The sequence below is a fragment of the Ornithodoros turicata genome, chromosome 1 (assembly GCF_037126465.1).
Source record: "Ornithodoros turicata isolate Travis chromosome 1, ASM3712646v1, whole genome shotgun sequence".
Classification (NCBI taxonomy): Eukaryota; Metazoa; Arthropoda; class Arachnida; order Ixodida; family Argasidae; genus Ornithodoros; species Ornithodoros turicata.
Genome location: NC_088201.1, coordinates 170,773,115 through 170,797,592, shown reverse-complemented (window position 1 = coordinate 170,797,592; position 24,478 = coordinate 170,773,115). Strand labels below are relative to the sequence as shown.

Here is a 24,478-nt window from a genome sequence, read left to right as displayed (position 1 = left end):
TAACATAATAACATGATAGCAGAAGAGGAGGGACGTGGTTGATGCACTTATCTACAACTAAAGAGATGTTCTCTGTCGGGGTATTTACACCTGAAATGACAGGTCTGCCTGGGTGATTTTCCTTATGGACTCTGATTAAAAGGCAAAGATTGTCTGGCTTAACGTTCTTTGGCTTCATGAATTTAGATATATCAGAGGGCACAAGGTTTTTACGTGAGATGGCGTCTGTGGTTTGGATAATAATGCAACAAAAATATTTGGTGGGATCCTTATCTAGCATTTTATAGAATTTCGAGTCGCTAAGTTGTCGTAGGGCCTCGGCTGTGTAGTCGGAGGTGTTCAGAACAACTATGCCGCCACCCTTGTTAGCCGGTCTAATTATAATATATCGGCATTTTAGGCGATTCAATGCAGCTTTCTCTTTGGAGGGGAGGTTACCCTGGTGCGATTTTGGGCCATTATTAAATCAGACATGATGTCATTATGGACGGCTTGAATGTAATTATCTATGAGGGAGCTGGTTTGACAGGGATCAGGCGTCCAAGAAGAAGTTTGTTTGAAAGATTCAGCTCAACCTGTGCATTTGACGTGAAAGAAATTACGGAGGTGCATTTTTCTGCGTAGGCTCTTGAGTACTTCAAATACGTTTATGGTAGTCTGTGTGGGAGCGAAACTGGGACCTTTGGACAGAACATTCAACTCTGACTGACTCAATTCGGCGTTAGAAAGATTGAAGACTATGTTTGTGCAGTTGGATGGTGGCGCGGCTCCATGATGTATCGGAGATCAAGAGCTGTCCATATTACGTTAAGTTTCTTTGCTTTATTCAACTTTACTTTATTGATTTCAGCAGCTTTTTTGAATGCAAAGAATTCTAGTTCTAGAAAATCGAGGGCAGTGAGTAGAGGTGAAATCTGCCGAAGTTGGTGTCATGGTCCTTTGTTAGATAAGAATATTGATAGTGTCTCAATAGTCTTAGTCCATACCCCCGCAGGGGGCACCGGCTTCGGCTGGTGTTTGGTGAGTGGCGCCACCACGGACCCCAGCCCCCAGTCCCAAGGTGTTATCCGTACCGTGCCGAGGGGATGTAAGGCGAAGGGTAGAAACCTTGAACGGTGGCGGTCGGGGCATTGGTCGAGCTCCGGCCGATGGGTTGTCAAAACTCCGGGACCTTCCCACACGTATGACCCGGCGTCGGGAACTTGGCGCCCCCATCGCCCGGCAGCAGTCGCAGTAGCCCCCTCCTGCACTCGCGGTTGGGTCGCCGCAGGAGGGAGACCCCCACGTATAGCTGTGCGTGGCTTTCCCGTGTCTGGGAAAGGGGGATCCTGGCAGTTGAGTGGACTCGGAGGTCGGTTTGGACCCTTCGGGGCCCCTCCGGGAAAACAACACACTGCTTTGGCCCCTGCTTCCCATAGTCCGGTGGTCCTGGAAGACCCGGCCAGGATTATTCAGCTAGTCGCCATCTCCCTTTTCATTACTTTCTCTTCCTTGGTCTCCTTCTTTCTCTCCTCTTCCTCTTTTCACCTTCTTTGGCGGCAAGGGTCAACCTTGGGCAGTTTTTCACTCTCCAGAAGCTGCACTAGGGTATAATGTAGAGGCAAGTGTTAGCGTGTGGGACACGTTCCCTCGTTGGGCTCGATGGTGGGCGACACACCTGCTGCACCGAACCACATCTTCTTTTGTATGGATACTTCACGTTCAAAAAAACATGATCAGCGCCATAAGCGGCGCTGCACCGAAGCACCAGTAAGCTCATTCAGCCTGTCTCCAGAACCATGGTTTCCAAAATTTCTGGTACTCCATGCTGAAGATGAGACAAAGCCACTCACTAAGATATCACCTTTTGTCATTGCCAGAGAAATAGAAAAATTAATCGGAAGGACCTACAATGCAAAGAAACTGTCATCTGGGGACCTTCAAGTCGAGGTTCAAACCAGGGAGCAAAGCTCGGCCCTCCAAGCGGTCAAGAAAATTGGGGACATATCGGTGTCTATCGCAAAACACAGAAACCTCAATATTGTTAGAGGCGTGATCTCCGAAAGTGAGCTTCTCGAGTGCACTGATTCCGAGATTGAGGAAGGCCTGCGGGAAGAGGGTGTCGTGGCAGCAAAGCGAATAGTGATGCGTCGGGACGGTAAAGAAATTGCAACGAAGCACATTGTTCTATCCTTTCAACTACACAAGCTTCCTGGAACCATTAAGGCTGGTTACCTCAACTGTCACGTGCAACCCTATGTCCTTAATCCGCGGCGTTGTTTCAAGTGTCAGCGCTTCGGGCATGGGTCTCAGGTCTGCCGTGGACAGGAAACATGTCCCAAATGCTCTGGTAGAGACCACACAGCAGAATCCTGCCGAAATGAAGCGCGATGTGCAAATTGTAAAGGTGACCATCCTGTCTACTCCAGGTCATGCCCCCGATGGAAAGATGAAAAAGAAATCCTTAGAATCAAGGCAGAACAAAATATCTCTTACAAAGATGCAAAGGCGCAAGCAGAGTTCAGGAAAAAGGGCACTTTCTCCGAAGTGGTGCGCAGGGGAGTGGCACCACAGAGGAGGTCTGTGGAGACCCAAACTGCTGGGCCTCCACCCCACACTCCCCCTCAGAGGGAGGGAGATACGGAAGTGTCTCCTTCTCCTTCTGGTCTCATTACTTCCTCTATGCCTGCAGCGGCCTCAGCTGAGGTTGCTTGCACGGCATCCGTCTGGGATGGATTGCTCAAAGATCCATCCCAGGTACTTGTTGTTAACAGGGAGCTCGACGACGAAGACCGTGCTTCACAAAAGCCGTCTTCGAGTCTCCCAGGCACTTTCTCGCAATTAAAAGAGAAAGGCGAGAGATCGAGTGGTAGAGGCAGAGGCAACAGACCCACGGACCAGCAAAAACAGCCCCCACCAAGGCTGCTGCCTCCTTAAATGCACATAATGGTCAAAGTCTCTTTGTTTTTCTTAACCACAATCCTTTTCATGGGACAGGTCCTTCTGCAATGGAACTGTCGAGGCCTCTTCACCAACATAGACGACATACATGACCTTCTTGAAAAGTACAAAGCTGTGTGTTTCTGTTTGCAAGAGACATACCTGAACAAACAGAGTATAAACCCATTTCGAAGATATAATATTTTTCGAAAGGATCGTACGGACACCTCACGTTCATCTGGGGGTGTGGCTGTGATTACTCCGCAATCCATTCCTTCCAATTCTGTTCCACTTGTTACAGACCTTGAGGCTGTAGCTGCACAAATATGCCTCGACAGGGTCATTACAGTGTGTTCATTGTACCTGCCCCCTTCAGTAGTAATCCACCAAAGGGACTTTGAGCATCTTTGTGACCAGCTGCCTCAACCTTTCCTTATTCTTGGGGACCTGAATGCTCACAGCCCCCTGTGGGGCAGCAGAAGGTTAGACGTCAGAGGGAAAATGCTGGAAAGCGTTTTGATGTCAAGGTCAATTTGCTTGCTCGACACGGGACAAGCTACTTACGTTAATGCAGCGACACAAAGCTTTTCTTCTCTAGGTATCTCGCTGTGCAGTCCCTCGCTGTTTAGCAGTTTAGACTGGGCAGTTGAACAAAATCCACGAGGGAGTGACCACTTTCCTGTTATCGTGAAATTGCGTGGTGCTACAAATACATTCACAACACGACCACCCCGATGGAAACTAGCTCAGGCTGACTGGAGCTTATTCCAAAGGGGAGTCAAACTCCAGTTCTCTTCTTTCGAACACATGTCAGTCGAAGAGGCAAACACTTTAGTTACAAGCACAATCATAGATGCCGCCAAACAATCTATTCCACAGACATTGGGTCGGCTCCCCAAGCGTCCGAAACCTTGGTGGACTGACGATTGCGCAAAGACTAGAAAGGAATAGAATCGTGCGTGGGGTACCTTTCGTAGATACCCCACATCACAGAATCTTCTTGCCTTCAAAAAAGCACGTGCCAAAGCAAGGTGGACACGAAAGCAAGCAAAAAGGTCTTCTTGGCGCAACTTTGTTTCTTCTTTAACACATGGAACCCTATCAAAGAAAGTATGGGATAGGCTCCGGAAAATTAAAGGAGACTACCAGAGTTTTTCCATTCCCCTCCTTGAAGTCACTGGTGTTTCATGTCAGAGTTTAGACGAACAGGCGGACCTCCTAGGTGAACACTTCCAAAATGTTTCCAGTTCTGCACATTACAGCAAAACGTTCTTGTCTGGAAAGAACCTTGCAGAAAAGGAAGTCATTTCAACTGTGGGTGGTGAAAATTATCCATACAACCAGCCGTTCACTATGGTAGAGCTCCAATGTCCTCAGTGAAGGTCAGTGCTCCTGGTCCAGACAGGGTCACCTATTCCATGATCACCCACTTATCAGAGGAATCCAAAGGGTGTCTTCTAAACTTCTTCAACAAAGTCTGGGATAAGGGGCAGATGCAAGAAGCATGGAAGGTACCAACTGTAATTCCACTTCTCAAACCTGGCAAAGAAGCATCAAATCCCACCAGCTACAGGCCCATTGCCCTCACCAGCTGTTTGGGCAAAACATTCGAAAGAATGGTGAACAACCGACTAGTGTATTATCTTGGATGCAATAACTGTCTTGATAAGTACCAATGTGGATTCCGAGCTGCACGTTCAACAACAGACCATCTTGTTCGTTTGGAGACCACAATCCGAGAAGCGTTTGTCAGGCGGAGTCACTCTGCCTCTATATTCTTCGATTTAGAAAAGGCATATGATACCGCTTGGAGGTATGGGATCATCCGGGATCTATACTTTTCAGGGATACGGGGCTGGCTTTTACGCTGCATCATTAACTTTCTCCAAGATCGAACTTTCAGGGTCCAACTGGGCAGCACTCTATCACAACCATTTCTTCAGGAGAATGGAGTTCCTGAGGGCTCCGTGCTTAGTGTGACATTATTCATTGCGAAAATGAACTCCATAGCCACTGCAATTCCTCCGTCTATATCGTATTCGTTGTACGTTGATGACATTCAAATTTCATACTCCTCTGCAAATTTGGCAACTTGTGAGAGGCAACTACAACTGGCGATAAACAGACTGGTTAAATGGGCAGACCAGAACGGATTCAAGTTCTCCTCAGAAAAGACTATCAGTGTTCTGTTCACGAGAAAAAAGGGACTATTTCCGAACCCTACACTTTACATGAATGGTGCGAACATTGCTGTCCGAGAAGAACACAAATTTCTGGGAATGGTATTTGATAGAAAGCTTACGTTTTTGCCGCACATCAAGCAACTAAAAGCAAAATGCATAAAGTCTTTAAGTCTCATGAAAGTTATCGCTCACAAGTCTTGGGGAGCAGACAGAACAACCCTCCACAAAATATATGCATCAGTAATTCGGTCGAAGATGGACTATGGTTGTATTGTTTAGAGTTCTGCTCGTACGTCAGTCCTCAGGTTAATTGACCCAGTACACCATCAGGGCCTCCGGTTAGCACTTGGAGCTTTCCGCACCTCACCAGTGGAAAGTTTGTACGTCGAGTCTAATGAGTGGTCTCTGGACAGACGACGGTCTTACCTTATGGTCTTAAAGTCAAAAGCCATTGTCAGAATCCCGCCATGCCTTGTATCCAAGGCACACGGCTTCAGCGACTATTTGTAAACAGACCATCAGTGGTACGGCCTTTTAGCATGCGAGCCTTGCAGTATCAAGAGTTTTATAAATTTTTGTATCAGGACTCCTGGATCCTAGAACAGGGTGACGAATGTGCTCCTTGGCAATCACAGCCACAGTTCAACTACTCCTTAACTAAGTACAATAAAAAGGATACATCGCTCTTAGTCCTTCAGCAAGAGTTCTTAGAATTAAAACATTCCTTTGGTGACCACACTGAAATATACACAGATGGGTCACGGACTGCTGACAGCGTTTCTTGCGCCATGGTATCTGCAGCGGTGACGCGGTCACACCGTTTAAATCCAGCAGCATCCATTTTTACTGCTGAAGTATATGCACTCATATTGGCGCTTAATTTTATATTGCAAACGCATGTTAAATCTGGAGTAATTTACACAGACTCTCTTAGCTCTCTACATGCTATGAGTAGTCTGCAGCGGGCTAAGAACCTTCTAGTCCATAGGGCACGGTGTTTAGCCAGTAGGATAATAAACAGAGGTTATAACTTAACATTTTGCTGGGTGCCCAGTCACGTGGGTATCCCAGGAAATGAACTTGCAGACCAAGCCGCAGCAACAGCTCTTTCATCAGCAATTAGCCCATTCGACATCCCTTTCCATGACTTCAGACGTACATTAAAGAAGGCAATTAACGAAAAATGGCAGCAGTTCTGGGATGAACAAGCTCTGAACAAGCTTCATCTCATGAAACCACACGTAGGGCATAAAGTACATGCAATTCAACAACGTCTCCAGGAGGTGTTGAGACACAGGCTCAGAATTGGGCACACATATTTGTCGCACGGCCACCTACTTCGTGGAGAGGAGCCACCGTGGTGCACCAATTGTAACGAGCAACTCTCAATCTTTCACATTCTCATCACGTGCCCGCAACACGAACCTCATCGCCAGCGCTACTTCACAGAATGCTATAAGCATTGTACGCCTCTTCACCCAGCACTCTTGTTGGGTGATGAGCCTGTCATTTCTTTTGATAATGTCGAGAACTTTTTTAGGGTCGTAGGCCTGCTTGGGAGCCTATAACTTTTTAGTTACTTTCCGCAAGAGAACTTTACACACACTCCTTTAATTATATCAGTATATTTTTAGGTTGAATTTAATTCACTTTATTATTATAACTTAATTTATCTGTGTTCATAACCATGGTTTGGCGCATTATGACCTTTGTAGTCGCTGCGCCAGAAAAACCCTAATCATCATCATCATCATCATCTTAGTCCATAGTCTTAGTTAGCTCCAATGACGTATTCTTAAGAGAGTATACCATCGGGTGGCATTGCGCGAGGAATCGAATACAAAAGTAGGGTGGTTTCTTAGGGCAAATCCACTTTCCACTCTTAGAGTTGGCTCTGAAATACAACTTTACCTTTTCTGACACCCAGATCCACGGAGATGTACAGATCCACAGAGCAGCGATCGGTCCGCAAGTGACCCCAAATTATGCTAACCTTTTTATTGGCCAATTTGAACATAGAGTACTAGAATCCTTTGAGATACGACCCCTAGCATACTATAGATACATCGATGACATATTCATCATCTAGCCTGATGAAGAAACGTCTCTAAAACGATCCTTTGGGCATTTTAACTCGCTGCATCATTCAATTAAATTCTCATGTCACTTCTCACACCAATCTGTTAGCCTCTTTGACGTAGCCGTATCTTTTAGATCGGGCTCACTTGTTACCGAGCTTTTTAAAAAAAAACACAGATCGACGCCCGTATCTCCATTTTGACAGTTACAACCACCACCAGAAACAGAAAACTATAACATACCTTATGGACAGTGTTTGCGCTTGAAACGTATATGCTCAGACCAGGAAGATTTTTCTAAACATGTACGCGATAGGACTAAAGACTTCCTAAAGACTTCCTGGTTATCCTTCCCCTCAAGTCAATGATACTCTCAACAAATCAAACTTAAAGGAAAGAGATGTCCTACTAGCACCTAAAACTAGAATAGAAAGCCCAAATTTAGTTTTTACTACTCAGCTCCATAAATCTCTCAATTACTGCAAAGCAATCCTAAACCGCCATTTTAATATCCTTCACGCTAACAGGAAATTGAAGGAAGTTTTCCCGCAGGCACCCACGGTTGCTTTCAAGCGACAGACTAACTTACGAAACCATAGTATCGTCAAAGATTCGCCAGCAACCCCCAAGTTGTGCTCCATGTGGGAAAACACGATGCCAGACCTGTTAATCTATTGTTTCGTGCACACAGACGGATAGCTACAAAAACAACTTGTCTTTTAAAGTAAAACACTCTCTTACCTGCAATTCATATAATGTATGCTACATAATCTTCTGCACCAAATGTCACGTTCAGTATGTCGGAGAAACGTCCAATTCCATGCGGGAACGATTTTACGGACACAGAAGAGACATAGTTCATCGGCGATCAACCCCCGTTTCCTTCCTGAGCACGACTTTAACACACACACTTAGTGATCGTCATCATAGAATTGGGCATTCCTGACAACAACAAACGCAAAAACCGAGAGCCTTTTTTTTTTATGGTCTCAATGTTTTTTCTGGCCCGCTTTATCATCTTGTTTCTCCGATTTCCCCGGAGGTCCCAAATCATTACCCGTCTGCTAAACATAAAAACTCTAAACCTGTTTTTCACCCACTGCAGGAGGTCACGTGTGTATCGGTCATTTGACCGCCAGCAATCCCCTTTAGTATTGTATAATGTATCCCCCCTTTTTGACCAACCCCTGGGCTCTCTGTCTTTAAACTGTGGTACATATACCTTGTGTTCTCAACAGATATGTTACGATTCATCCAGGTTTCACTTTTCTTTGCTTAATACTTCATTTTTTTAACTCTTTTTAGGAATGTACCACTTTTGCATAACTCCTAAAAACCGATAGCATTTTCTCAGCTTCTTTACGTTAGAATTCAGGCAAACCACTAGTGCTGCCATTGTTTATCTTTTCTCAAACCCCAGCAGTGTCATATTTCTTCCAGCTGTCTTTTTTACCATGTTCGCTCACCTGAAATCTCTCAACGGTTTTTGTCTCCGGTAACACTCCTACTGTACATCGCCTTCTTTTGTATTTTCTTTTTCGCGCTCTCAATCCTCTCTAATAAGAATTTGTATTTCCTCCTCACCACCTTCTTCGTCCTCTTTCTGTGATGTACATTAGTATAAATATATCTACCAAATGTTCAATGTACCACACCTGATGAAGGACGGATTCCGTCCGAAGGCTGGCTTTTCAGTAAAATAAGTGTTTCAATCTCTTTAAATACTTTTAGTACCCAGCGGGGGTGGTGAGGAACCAACCACATCACCTGATCTAATGCATCAGACATCGTAATGTTCAACACTGGACCATCAGAAAACAGCAGGGAACCTGTGTGGAACATCAGAGAAAAGACACAAGGAACACAAAGGAATTCTGATGTTAACATCAGAGCAGAAGGCCCCAGATGTGTGCCAAATCACAGCCACTAAAAACACAAGAATGATTATTGTGTTTTTTTTGTTTTTGTTTTTCAATGGGGACACCACAGTCGGTACATTGACCAACGGTCATCTATGGACCGTATTTCATACAGAGTTGCAGAGTTGCATTCAGAGAATATGCCATTACAGAAACGTGCCTCGAAACTAAGTGGGGAAACGTCTCCGGGATACGCATAATTTCTTGACGCAACACGCGTCTCCTACTTCGACATTGAAAGTGAATAGAAGGTCAATAGTTTTCTAGTTATTTCATGGTACCATGGCTCAGGACAACGACAGATTCCATTTAATCCCCGCTTGACATCTTTCGTTTGCTTGTTTATTCTGCGCCAATATTCTTTCCCAAGCAGCACAATGTACTGAAAGTTGAGTGCAATAGGGCTGGACGGGTAGGTGGAAGGTCTTGAACAGACTCGCGAAACTGAAGATCATTGATAAGACCCATACCGTCCACCCCTATTCCAATCTACTTTCAGTACATTGTGCTGCTTGGGTTGTTATGGCGATAAAACCACATTATCTCGACTACACGACGGCACCGTAGACCGGACTGTGCATCAATCAGATAAACAGGAAGCAAGGATGACGAAGTGGGGGCTGAGGTTGTTACACTCAGCACTCCCTGCTGGGCGATTCCACGCGAAACGATACAGTGGGCCTGCTCGGCCCTCAGAAAACTATCGCGAATGTTTCAGAAAAATGTTTTTAGCAGCCCCTAATAGTGCAAAACCATAGCCTCAGAGAGGCCGCAGTATATGAAATAAATAAACAAAAAAGACATAACACGAAGCGTTTCTTCCCAGCGCGTATCAATGCTGTGGGTGCTAGACACGAGCAAAGCCCGCAGCGCTGGCGAAAACCTTGCCTGGCGTGAACGGCAACTGCGGCTCATAGAAAGCACCTATAGAAGTGCGCGGTTTCCTTTTGCGCATAGAGGAAACCATGCTCTACACAGCACCGCAAATATCGGTTGTCGTGCTATAATCGGTGCTGGTATACACTGGCCGAAACTTTCGCAATTTTCCTCCTATTTCGCGATTTTTTGTGGGAAATCAAACCATCAAATTTTAATGAATATTTTTTTCTTTCCAAGGGCTTATGGAATACTTCAAAAGGAACGAGAGCAGGACACGTAACTTTCGTAGTCATTGCAGGGAAAACGGGGGATGCGCTTCTTCCAAAATTCGCTACAATCGATCGTAAAACACGCAATGAAAAGGTCGGAATGAAAGGTCGGAAGAGATGTCTGAAACTATTGCAGTTTTATAGTAACGAGTACGTTGTGATAATTGTCGTAACGCAAAAAAGGATAAAAACAACAACAACAACTTTATTTCAAGATAATGGGTGGGGAGTTTCCTCCGCCGGGGGCGATACTCTACCCCATTGCTGGAGGTGAAGCAGGGAATGAAGGAATGGGTCCCGTTACAATAAGTATCGAAGTCCTGCGGCGGCCAAAAAGGCGAAGAGAGCCTTAAGGACAGAGCTGGATGCGGTCAGGGGCAAGCAATTTGGTGATGGAGAGGGGACGAGAGTCGAGCTCGTTGAGGGAGGCGGACATGCACATGCACATGTAGATTTTCAATATGTTATAGGAGAGGATCTGATCTACAAATGGCACGACATCTTTCACTTCCTAGACGACCTCAGGTTTGTGAAAATACTATGTGAAACGTGTCATCTTTTACGAATGCTCGATGTTCTCGGTCGCTTAGTAAAACAATGACTATAGATCACCTTCATATTTTCTGAAGCGAATCTCCATTACCGTACTTTATGAACGTAAACAATCTCGTGCTCGTGAGAGAATGCTAACTTGCCAAAAATGCATCGTAAACTTATGCAAAAATGGGGCTCCATTCCTTGAGCTGTTACAACGCCACCGGATTTCTTCTCGTTTCACGTGCTCTTCGGCAAGCTAGATCGATCCTTCCCATCTAACGCCAGACAAAGAAAGTGCACAGACGCGGTCTGCGTGTGTCTGAGGACGCGCGAAACGGAGGACACTTTATGTTTGGGCTAAGTTCGAGGCGCTTCCAATGTTCAAGAAAACAAAATCTTGAGCAAAAATTTTATATCCTCCATACATTCTCATAAACGGATGCATAAATTTTTTTTCGGCGAAATCTACGAGGGTCGAGCTGCGCATCTGGCTGGTTTCGGGTGGAACAACAGGCTTTGCAGTGGCTTTCGCTTTTCCATTTCTCAAAACTAACATCCCTCTTCCTCTTCTAGCTTACCTGTTGTACGAGGCATATTCAAAGCTATCAATAGTGAATATGGACATTATGGACACGCGTGTGGTTCAGAGAGCATCGAAAATCAATTTGATCTACAGCATCCTTTAACACAACTACTAATTCACCCCAATACAATTTAATGCGTACGAGGGTAACACAAGAAGCTGTATTCTTATTTTCCAGTACCTCAGTAGGCCTTCAGCTTTCTGGGCGGCCAGCAACAACTGAATTCCGCTGAATAATTAACAGGTGAGCAGACGGTATAAAGCGCATACCTTGGTAACTCAATCGATCATTCATCTTCGATTGCTCTCGTCTCGAAGACAGACGAGTATTGTATTGCTGAGAGGAGACCTTCGTTCCATACTTCGACGCCTCGTGACACGCCTTGCTTCCCGCCAGTGGACAACTGACATTCTCCTCCCATCTTCCGAAGAGTTCATTCAACACTATCTTCCGCATGCCACGAAGCACCTCTCGTCAAAACTCGAACGAGAGCATCGAAACGCGACTCGATGTGGCTTTTACAGCTCAGTGGCGTTACCGCTTGAGACAAGTTGACTCTCCTGGATGTCACTGCAGTGCCACAGCAAACCTAGAGCATATTCTTCTTCATTGCTCACACTACTAACCTTCGTGAACCGCACTCTCTGGGTCTCAAAACCAGCTGGTCTCTTGCCCCCTCCCCTCTCACTCTCTCTCATTTTTTGCGCCTTGTAGTATCAGCTCTCAAAATTGCTTGGTCCGTGGCCAAATCCCGCTCACCAACGCTTTGCCCTCAAAGCTCTTTTGACATTTCTGGATACCACAGGACTTCGATCCTTATTGTGAAGGGGCACATTATTTCATTCCCCACATCACCATCAGCAATTGGGTAAAGTATCGCCCCAGACGATGAAACCCATTCGTCATCGTACAAAAATTAAGTTGTTAGTTGCTGTTTGTTCATCTTGGATTATAGGGCAAAAGAAAGAGACCAGCCCCTGGCTTCACCGCTGCTTACAGGGAGGCATGTGCCGCCGCCATTCCAGCTATATCATATATATATATATATATCCTAATTGCCTCATCTACACCCTTTGACACTCTTGTACAGAAGCCTCTGCGCCAAGGCAGAGGATTATTGCGGTCCATCTGCTCCTGCCACAGACGACGACGACGAAGACGTGCCTCGGTTACCGCGCGCCACCGCGCCTGCCAGCCAGTTCTAACAGCGCCGTCCTAGTGTGAGGCCACGACCATCTGCCCACAGGGGCATTCCGTCAGCACCGGTCAGGACCCTTGTAGGGGAATACCATACCCTGTACAACACACAATACAATGTACGCAATAATTTTCTCGCAAAGCTATCCCACAAAAAGTAAGACAAAAGCGCATTAGACGCTCTTAGCAAGCCAGCATTCCGAATTACATTGTTCTCTCTTCTGAGGAATACGCCGTTTTGTGTCACTGAATTTCTCTTAATAGTCCAGTTCGCGATGGTGTCGTTATCACAGAATGGTCTGTCTGCCTTTTGATGCAAAATGGTGCTAAGGAGGGTTGGGGAGTCCTGGGCTGGACTGCAGAGGAAGCCGCAGACATTTGCGTTAGAGCTCCGTTGTGTTTTTTTTTCTTTTTTCAACCACTACGTATACCCCCCTCTGTGGGAATGGTTAGAGAAAAGGGCGTGTGCGCCCCTATGTCTTCTGAACCCGTAGTGATAGCGTGCTGTACAATGACTGGACCTATCCATGTTATGTCGTGAAGTTTGTTGATTGTAAATAATTAGGAAAACAACCATACACATCAGGTAAAGGCGTGATCTTTATTTTGCATGTCGGTGCAGGACGTTCAGGTTGGAGAACGTGGAGTACAGGATGTGGTCTTCGGGTACTTTCTGCAACCTTTGTCGATGTCCCAAACCTCATCCGAAGGTTTCCTTTGCATTTGAAATTCGACTTGAAAATAATCTAGGCAGCACCTAACTTCTGCGCTATTTGGATCGGCAGCGCTGTGCTGCCACAGTTCAACATCTGCAAAAGATTGATAGACTATCACAGGCGCATGTTCCATACGGCGGTACTGGCAGTTCTCGTCATCATTAATGTGTCATCGACGGAGTAAACAGAAGGCACTGCAGCAGTGCCCACATTTTGACGACAGAACTATTCGCGTGATAATTCTTGCGTCGCGCATAATTCTTGAGCACATTGAGGTTTAACACATTGTCCCCCGATAAATTGAGTGTTGAGAAACAAATGTACTCACTCGGCAGAGTGAAAAACTGGCTTTCATGTCAGCTTTCGGCAAGAAGATCGAAATATGTATTCGTTTCCAAAGATAAAAGCTTACTGGGTGCCCTTGGTTGTTTCGCTCAGCTATGACGCGCGCGACTGGGAGGTAGCCGGGTTCGAATCCCGGTGCCGGCTGTGCTGTCTGGGGTTTTTCCTGGGTTTTCCTCAGACGCTTTCAGACATATGTCGGCACAGTTCCCCTTAGAAGTCTGCCCAGGACGCACATTTCCCCAGGGCGTCAGTCGTGACGTTGCCCACATACGTGAGGCCGACAACGGCAAGCCCTTTCACCACCACCACCTCCATGACGCGCGCGAATACCGGTACGGCCGGACCTCTCTTTCCCCACCACTTGACGCGCTTCTGCACAAAACCAGGGATTTACGTGATTTCCGGTTGGCACAGAGGTGTTCGCTCGGGGGCAGTCCGCCGATAATCCCGCACAATTTCTTTATGGCCCGGTTTCACCGACGCTGGTTAACCTTGAACCGAGTTCAAGCTCTGCTAAAACTTGAAGTTAACGCTCAATTCTTCTTTGTAAACGCTAGTTGGTAACGTGATGAATATATCGGTAATAACTGCCTTCTGTGGAGCACAGTGAAGCGTTAAACTCAAGTTAAGGAACCGTTGATCTCGTTTCAAATGTTAAACGACGTTGGTGAAACCGGGCCTATGTCAGACATGTACTGATGAGGATACTGATGTACAATACTGTCGTCCATACTAACGATACAGTGGCCACGGAACCCCAGGTGCTAGGGATACAAATGCGAAGTTGATGCTTTTGCTTTAGCCTTTTCTAAAAATGCGGTCCCCGTGCGTTGGCAAGGAAAAATAAATCGTTTTCGCTATTGAAGAAGCAACTCATGTAATCGCGTAAGTGATAACATTACATTTGTTCACTTGCTAGTGACAAATATAACAACTGAATTATGTACAACTGAAAGAACGTCGTTCGTTCTGGCGCTGTGTATGATCTCCAAGAAGTCGGCATTACACACCATTAAGCTGAGCTAAGTTTTGAAGAATTATCACACTAAATATCTATATCGCTTCATTAATGTATCACCTGTTTCAAAGTAGCTCGATTAAGGTATCTAACACGTGAGTAAACTTAAGATTAAATTATTTTTCGTTTTCGTTTTTTGTGCTTCGTCATTCTTCACTAATATTGAGTAAAAACCACGTTGTTTGGTCCACACGAACACCTCGATCACAGTCAAACTTTTTTTTTCTTTTTTTTTTTTTCATCGTGATCTGGCAGCTGTTAATTCGTAGGTAAGCATAAAGCATACTTCGTTTGTGTAAGTGATCTGTATCTTAATGATTCAATGTGTTTACTATAGTAGAAATCATATCTAACCATACGTCTGTGGCCTGTCATCATGGGACGGCAATGCAGGATGCTGTGTGGATGGGCTCTTAGTTGAAAGAACAAGATGGTTACTTACATGGTCCCCCGACGTTTGGTCCACGCAGAAGTCCGACATGGCAGTTCCGGCCGTCAGTATAAACCAACGTGGTATTAGTACGGCCATTTTCTGTGAGTGTAAAGAGAAGCATGCTTTACAATTTTGTACAACGCCGCGAGCCGTATTGGAAAATTTTCGAAATAAATATTGACAGGTGTCCGAAATATAGTTCACCGTACTTGGGAGTAAATAGTTTTGTATCTTAGGTTCCTAGCACATATCCGTGCACTACAAGCATACAAAATTACTACAACGTCTTCGTACCAGGCGCCACTCCGATAGTTTATTTTTGTGATACTTTATTTATAGTTAAAGCTGTGTGGAAATCATCCTGGTCCTAGCCGACTCTTCGGCAGATTTTACTGTATACTGTTAGCATGCTGCACTACACAGAAAGAGACATTTCCCAGAGACATTTTTCTGTCCCACCCGCCCACGTGAAGAGAACCGTTCTTGTTGAGACTACGCTGTTGAGTTATAACAACAGATATCATACGATATTAAGCCAACCGTCATTAATGGTTCTCACTGAGTGTTGTGTCGGGAACACCTATCAACGCAACTCATCCTGCTATGTAAAGGCAGATTTTACAAACAGCAGGTTTCAATGTTTCGGCCCTGGATGTTCCGGCTACTACTCCCATCTCCCCACGGCAGTATGTGTGGGATACGAATCCCGAAAATGTTGAGGTTTCATGCCGTGGACAATCTGTGCGTGTGGCTTCAACACTACCGAGAGAGCATCAGTCAGACATCCAGTTCGGTCCAGTCAGCGAGAGAATGTGGTACACCACTTTGTCATCACACATAATAATAATTGGGTGTTTACGTCGCGAGACACCTGAGGTCATCACACATCTGGCGCTGCTCGGGCCTTTTATTATTAAAAGATAACTAATCCGAAACTAAAGGATTTGCGCTAGACGCAAAAGATACAGCCCAACAAATGCCCCCCTGCGTCCAGCAAATCCTACACATCAAGGAAAGTTTGTGAAGCCGAATCCTTTGCCGCACACGGTGTTCTTTGCGTTCGACACTGGTTTCGTCAAAGCGTCGGCGATCAAGTCCCTAGTGCGTAAGAATGTGATCTTGAACCGTTTGTTTTCCACTTCATTTCTGGCGAATAGGTATTTGAGATCGATGTGCTTTGTTCGTTGATGATACATCGGGTTTTCAGTTATTCTGATGGCAGACTGGTTGTCACAACGGACTTCTAAGGTCTGAGTTCCATAGTTATTGAATCCAAGTTCTGCCATGAACGTTTTAATCCACTTTCCTTCTTTTAAGCCTTCCGTAAGCGCAATGTATTCCGCTTCGCATGTTGACAAAGCTATTAGTTGTTGTCTCGTCAATCTCCAACTGATTGCAGCCTGAGACATTGTGAACACGTAACCACTCCTCGATCTGCCAGTGCCGCACTCGTTCCAGCTTGCATCGGTATAAGCTGTTATTGGCTCCTTTCAAGCGCTGTACGTTATTCCAACGTTGCGGGTTCCCTTGAGGTAGCGTAGCACTCTTTTCGCCATCCTCCAGTGACTTTGCGTGTGGTTTAAGTTGAATTGGCTCAGGTAGTGAGTGACAAAAGCAAGATCTGGATGTGTCCCTCGCACCAAATACATTAAATTTCGTATCAGGGACTGATATGGTACATTCGGATTCTTCTCTGCACCAGATTCTTCTCTGGGCCCATAACCTTTGTTCAGGTTTCATGCCGTGGACAATCTGTGCGAGTGGCTTCAACACTACCGAGAGAGCATCAGTCAGACATCCAGTTCGGTCCAGTCAGCGAGAGAATGTGGTACACCACTTTGTCATCACACACCTCGCGCTGCTCGGGCCTTTTATAATTAAAAGATAACTAATCCGAAACTAAAGGATTTGCGCTAGACGCAAAAGATACAGCTCAACAAAAAAGGCATATTTTTATATCTTTCCCAACACAACAAAGTAATACATTTACAAATAGACAACGGACCCCCAGCAGTAGTTAACAAGACCAGTAAACACATTGTTGATCAAATATACTCTTTAGTACTAACAAATGGTGAACGCGGATGTCCGTTAGGGAAGAGGAATCTAACACATAACAAAGGAATGCTTCGGAGCTTCGAAACATAACTATCTCAAAATGAGTTGCAGGTTATGCAGGTGTTGGTGTGCCATAAAGAGACGTGGAGACATGTGAGCCTATCTCAAGGCCACACTGTCCCATTCCACCACTTGAGCGCGGATTTTCGGGTAAATGAGTGTTCCTTTTTAAAGGAGCAGCGAGGTGACATTTAACATCACTCGAAGTCCTGCCTCGTCTGTGAAGCTGTCCACCATGAGTAACCATGCAACATACTTTCGCTCTGCGGAGCGTTATAGCTGTGCAGTCGAATTTACAAAAAAGAAAACAAAAATAACAGTCGGAGAATGCAGCCGTAGACGGCCGACACGATTCTCGCGTGACGTATTGGACACTCCGCGCCTCTAACACATGCTTGAGCTGTTCCGCTGTACGTCACTGGTCACGTGAGGGGAGTAGCATACGCACAGGGGTGACACAAACCCGCCATTGTTGTAACTACCCTCAAGCGGGTGCTTTTGTCAAACTGCCATGTTGTTCTGGCCGCACGTCATAGAAAACGTCATTTGGAGGTCATGTGACTTTTTTTACATGTCGTTTTGCCGCTTACCGACATATTTTCGTCGTCATAACGCCAAGAGATTCACGTTTTTTGCCAGCGTAAAGTATGCGGTGCTTCTTCCGTAACATGGTAGCCCATTTCGCCTTAGTTTAGGTGCATCGCATCGGCTCAGTGAGTCTTAAAGCGCGGTCGTCATCACATCTTTGGAAGTCGGCAACAGTACGAGGCAATATGTGTAAAACTGTACGTTTTTCTGCGAGGTTATCGGATAAAAATAATTACCGTGATCGAAAAACATCCAAAGCGGCGTGCAGACACAAAAACCGCATGGTTTACAAAATGTTTGGCCGCTGATCACGGCGCCGCCATCTTTAAGGTCACGTGTGCCTTGACGTTTGCTGTGACGTGCGACCAGGACCTGTCCAGGATGCATTGCGTTCGCCCAACACGCTTTCGTCTACGGATCAATACATTGGATGCCACCCCTGTGAGCATACGTCACGACGTCCTCTCGTTCTGGGATGCGCTCTTTTCACGAGAAGCTTTTTTTTTTTTGCCAAAGGTGTGCGGAATGGAGCCCTCGCGCTCGCTCTGTAGGTCACTCCCGCTCGTCGTTCTTTCGCAGGAACTCATGTTATTCGTTGGAGAACACTCTGCAGCAAAAAGAAGAAACAAATTACAGGGTCACCTCAGTGCAGCTTTAAATATGGTTTCCTGTCTGGACAATGACAATGCGTTTGACCTTAGTTAGAGGTCAATTAGAGGGTTCGATGGTGCATATAAAGGTATGTTTCGCACGTTGTGGCATACTCCGCATGAAAATGCACGCACAGTGCATAATTTACCTGGTGATGGAAGTTTCGTCTTCTCGTCTTTCACGAAAGCTTTTGCCGGTTTCGGGAAGGCTTTAAAACCTTGACAACGTGGAGACCCGAGACAGGGAGGAACTAACAGACAACAAATTCTCATACACAGCCCAAAAGTTTACTGGCGCCCAAAGCTTAAATACACAAAAACATCCGGAGAGGATGTATTTATGGAGGAGGAGGTTGTGTATTTAAGCTTTGTGTGCCAGTAAAATTTAGTTTTGTGTCTGAGAATTTGTTGTCTGTTATTCCTCCCTGTCTCGGGTCTCCACGTCGTCATTATGAACCAGCTAGTCTGCGCCCTTTCACTATTATCGATGGTTTATTTCCTTGTTGGAGAAAACTCCGGTCAGCATCTAATATTTTCCATGTTTCGGATGGATGTGGTGTTCAGCCTCCACCTCACATCTCGGCGCTCAAGCCTCGTACCCTTGACTGGAGTCTGTGTATGCTCGCCGCGCGTTCATGGTTGAGAGTCCGTACTACGCCTTCGCCACCTTCACTGCCGTGATGAAGACGGGCTGCGTCCGTATTCTAGCCTGTGGCGCGGTGCCGAAAGCAAAGGCTTCAGCTGCATGATATACATCTGTTGCGCTAGTGTTCTTTCCAGTGTGCTCTATTTTCGAAAGCGACTTTATTTTACATTGTGATCCCTGATGAAATGCTCAAATTTTGTCAAATATGCATTCGATGCCTTCTTCGATGCTTCATATTTTCATCATTTTAGTGCATACTTGCATGCATATTTCAAGAGCTTTAAGCGTGACCATGCGTTCGCAGGTAGATGAGCGATCGACGAATCTTAGATACATTTGGAAAATATGGAATGTTTTATATGTCTACAGAGAAATTTGAATACACGCGACGCCAAGACCTTATTTCGTTGATAGAGAACGAACCATCTACTTTGCAAAGTTCGAATCCCGTTTTGATGCGCTGAGTGGTGAGCTCGTTATTATCTCTTCGTAGAGTAGTGCACATATCGCTGACAAATTGCAAATCGCATTTTTATTTTTTTACTTTCCACCTTGTATATATCTCTTCCTTACTCAGGCACAGAAAGTTCTGCTTTAGGTGCGGGAGGCCATATGCTCGCTATGTAGCCAACTTTTTTTTTTCACGTTTGTTTACGGAATCAGGCTTGAAGTTCTTACCTTTATTGCTGCGAATTATGTTCGGGCCCTCGGCGTAAACCGTCCCGTGTCCGTCCCTGCAAGCAAAAGCGGGACAATCAGTTCCTTCTAGGAGTGGTCAAGATATGCCGTTCAATTCTCCGACGCCTAGTGACACCCCTGGCTTCCCGCCAATGAACAACCGACATCCTTCCCCCCTCTATGTTGAGCAGAGTTGATCCAGCGTTCGCTTTCCGCATGCGCCGAAACACCTGTCGTCAAGTTGCTGCATTTATCCACCGAATGCGCCTCGATGTGGCCTTTACAGCTCAGTGGCGTTACCGCTTGGGACAACTTGACTCCCCCACCTGCTGCCACTGTGGTGTTCTTGAGGATCTGGTGCATATTCTTCTTCATTGCTCCCACTACCAACCTTCCCGAACCACACTCTCCGAGTCTCTTCGTCAGCTGGGCTCTCACCCCTTCTCCCTATCGAAATTGTTTGGTCCCTGGCAAAATCGAGCCCAGCAACGCTCTGCGCTCAAAGCACTTCTGGCATTTCTGCACACCATCGGACTTCGATCTTTATTGTGAAGGGGTTCGTTATTTTATTCCCCACTTTCCCACCAGCAATGGGGTAGAGTATCGCCTGTGGCGATGAAGCTCCCCACTCTCCAAAGCCACAATAAAGTTGTTGTTGAACAAATCAGGGCACATAGTGATATCATCCGAGTTCATGGTTGGCTATGAGCGTGCTATGCGGTGAAGTTCATTTTGAAGAGTATATGTTCACTCACTCGCAACACGCATAAAATACACGAAATGAAGTACTGCAAAACTATATATGTATGTATTTTATTCCGCAAATGCGTGCTTTGAGTAGTATCCAGTGTCGACACAATCATACAAAACATTCCGCTCACGCAGCAGTGAAGGATTCCATACGTACACATGATTGATGCCACACAATGTCGCGTCGCACAACTGACAGTCAATGATCGGTTGCAGTCAAAGTTCTTCTGGCGACCTACAACGAAACGTTGGACTTCAAATTCATTGAATTTCGGCGAAAGGGATGTCTCTGAAGCGCTGGAGAGAAATATGTCTGAAATAGACCGTTCAATCACAAACTAATAATATTTAAACGCAAGTGAGTAAAACTGAGTAAAATGGTCATAACGACAACAAAGTTGGTTCACCAGGCTTACTGTTCAACAAAATAAGGCCTGCAAGGACGAGAATGAAATCAGCAGAATCAACACCGGCCACGAACTGATACTTGTACACTTACCTGACGGGACGCAACGCTGCAGCCGCTGCTCGAAAAAGAAATAAGAGAGAACTACAGCACAACAGTCATGGCATGAATACAAGTGAAGCTTGATCACACCCTTCTATGACACAGCTTACACCTTGCAACGCAAAATCATATCCTCCTTTGTTTTTTCATGGCCTGCAAAAACCAGAATGAAATTAGCAGAAGCAGTGTCGGCGACGAACAGATACTTGTACACTTACCTGACGTGACACAAGACTGCAACCGCTGTTTGAAGCAAACAACAAAAACCTACAGCACAATAGTCATGGTATGAATACAAGTGAAGCTTGATCACACACTTCTATCACGGGTGCGGAGCTGTAGTAGAAATCTATTGTAGTGGAAAACTCACGTGACCTCCCTAGCTGGACCAATGATTCAGGTCTACCCACCCTATTTTTTTTCTTTTTTGGTTATGTCGCCAATGACGTAAATGACGTGTCGCCCTTTTCTCTCTCACTACTTTCCTCCTCTCTGCTCTGCTTCCCGTCTTCTTTTGTTGTTTCTTTTTTCTTCCTTTCACTGCTTTTTTTTTGTTCGCGTTTGTCCGAATGCAGTGGGAGTTACAGGAAAACGACGAAGCCTTGGCTGCTTTTGCTACATTAAGTATTTTATTGTGCGACATGCGGTTACGCAAGGAAGACGTACACAGAATGTCTGCGGTAACGAGAACAACATGCCATTAATATTGCTCCGGAATTTGCTTGAAGCCTGACGATGTCAGACTGCCTCTGGCAAAGACTGCTACTGGGGATTGGAGCTCGGTGGCTGCAAGAAGAAATTGGTATCAGATATACAACTATGCATGTGAAAGTTGCCATGTAAACAGAAAGAATAAAGGTGCTATTGAGTGCGAAATAGGAACGATTATGGTAGGGTTGTGAGAAGCTCGCAGCCATGGGGTGTGATGAGTGACCTTAGTACAAGAAATATATTGCGCTACTTCACAATCGCCGAATAGCCTGACAAGTTTTGCTTTGGAGCTACGTACAGAATAGCTACTACGTCAACGTCTGATGAAATTTGTCGTGCGAGATCACCCAGAATCACACTTACAGTAGCGTCATACCTTTAGACAGAACGACGTGAGCGGGTACTTAATCATAACATGAAGATGCTATTGTTTCACGAAAAGAAATATAGTTTACCATCGTAACCGTAAAGCTACGGTGTCTGTCTCCGTCACAGCGTATTCCGGTCCCGATTTACGGTGACTGTTCGGCTACTTATTCACAATACACGAAGTGAATTCGGTGTTGTAAAGCAATAAGCACTAATAAATGACTTACCTATCGACAGTCGTTGACCGGGTGTCGGGTACGAAGCGTTCGGACTCTGGAATCGTTTCTACACCAAGACGCAGAGCCGAAATGTTGCGCAGACATCTTCCCTGGCAGGTGTGACTCTTGGAGGACGCTAAGATAATACAGCTTGCGTTTTTAAACAGGAAAAATCAGAACTCATAGAGCAACCCAACCGCTACACAACACGAGCCGTCCGAGACGGACGCCAGCGACTCCGTGGACGCCGGTTCCAGCCGGCACAGCCGCCGCGCTGTCGCCTGTTTGAGCGCTCGCGAACAAATCTGAAGACAGCCAATCATTGCTCAGAAAACAATGAGACCCAATCAGTAAACACAAGCCACCGGATGTGTCCATGACGTTCAGTTTATGACGTTTTCTGACGTCTAGTGACGTGAAACGCATGAAGCACCTCACTGTATACCGCAAAGGAACTTGCGAGTTTCGCGCCCTTGCTTCTATCACACAGGTTACCCCTTATGACGCAAAATTATGTCCTCCTTTGTTCTCTAATGGACGAGCGAACGCTGAGACAGTTGAAACATGTTGTACCGTTCCAACGACATTGCGATGATGCTAATGGCGATGACTCCTTCGTGACGAGGCGAGGGCGAGACACGGAGACGCAGAGTCAAAATGTGCAGCAAACCTGTCGCATGCGCATCCTCATGTGGTCGTATAAGTTGGAAACATATTGTTTACTGAACTGAAGTATAAATAACCGCCTTCTCAAAGCCATCGAAAATGTAGTTAGAGTTTAAATATGTAGCAAAAGGTGACAAAGTGCCATTCAAGCTACTGTATATAGTCATACCGCTTTGTTTAGAGAGCCGATAACACGGATCTGTCTACCTCCCAGGAGGGGTGTATACCCCACATGATTTTTTTTCAACATCACCTGAAATTGCTGATATTATCCACACAGTTTATCTCCCAATGAATACACCAACGAATATGCCTCTATACACATATCCCCCCTCCCCCCCCCCACCACTATGGGATGCTCGGTACCCCCTTGAGGTCGACCTCTCGAGAGATTACTGGCCGATAATTCAGTCATTAATTATACAGAATTCATATATGAAAAAAAAAAACTTGAACTAAGTACTTGCTGCGTAGGTGCACAGAAAGTCCGCAAACTGTCAACAACGACGCAAATGTACCTTGTCCACAAAACGTACACATAAGGTAGTTACCATGATGTCAACAGCAATTCCTGATGATTTGATAATATGTTAATGTCACGATGCACCCTGTGCCTCTCTTCGATGCTTTGTTCTCTCCCGGTGTATTGTATATTGCAGCTTTTCTCAAATTTTAATTATGAATTGATGAAAAGAAAGTCTAGCGGTGATGCTTGCAGAAGACAAACTGCATTCTGAGAAACATTAGGTTGCATTCATTATTTTTATTGATTTAATTTGTGCTACTACTCTAACAACTTTAACAGTTTCTACGTGTTTGGTACTCACCTGTTCATCGTCCTGTCCCTCCACGTGTAAGGGGAAGGACTTTTATCGATAGGTGTCCTTTGAGGTGGTCTAACGTACAAACAGTTCCCTTCTTGTGGGTTGGTCGATTTCGCCAGCTTATAAAACCCAGTGTTGGGCCCTGTAATGCTCTAAATTAGAGAATGATATCTGTATTAAGTGAACGGACATGGAGCACATATCTTTACTATGCTGCAAGTCAACCCAGCGAAAGCGTTCAGACACATTCATCGACATTAGGTTAGGACAACGTGACAACATTAAATCAGGAATATTAGCTTTCGCAGAGCTCGAGAATAGAGCGCACACCGCGGCACATCACATCAAGATACCACATGATTGAAAAAGAGTGTATCGTTGGCAAAAAAAAATAAAAGGAAAGAAAATGCACGTTGGTGTTGCCGAGGTCTAAGTTCGTGTTTTTCGCGTTTCGTGGGGAGAGGCCAGGGTAGTATTCGCCTCACGCATGACGTTTTCCTTCATATCTCCTTGCACAATGGCATCCATCATGGGAGTCGACCATCGAAACAACACATGTAATCAACGGCTGTCAACCCACGTGGCTCTGCATTGCCAACGATTGGGTCGCGGCACCTGGCGTTGCCTCGTAGATTGTTTACAAACGGCCAGTTGTCTATTGTGAGAACTGAAATA

The 24,478-nt window shown here is 45.5% G+C and overlaps 1 protein-coding gene across 1 annotated transcript; it reads left to right on the top strand.

Annotated features, from left to right (window-relative positions):
• The first annotated feature begins 1,641 nt into the window (after nt 1-1,641).
• LOC135389795 (uncharacterized) lies at nt 1,642-2,916 on the top strand. The gene has a single exon (XM_064619831.1). It carries the CDS (start codon nt 1,642-1,644, stop codon nt 2,914-2,916), a length of 1,275 nt encoding a protein of 424 aa, XP_064475901.1.
• Nucleotides 2,917-24,478: the final 21,562 nt, after the last annotated feature.

Excerpts from the sequence above, each read along its gene's own strand:
- LOC135389795 (XM_064619831.1), top strand. The coding sequence starts at position 1,642 with ATGGTGGGCGACACACCTGCTGCACCGAACCACATCTTCTTTTGTATG.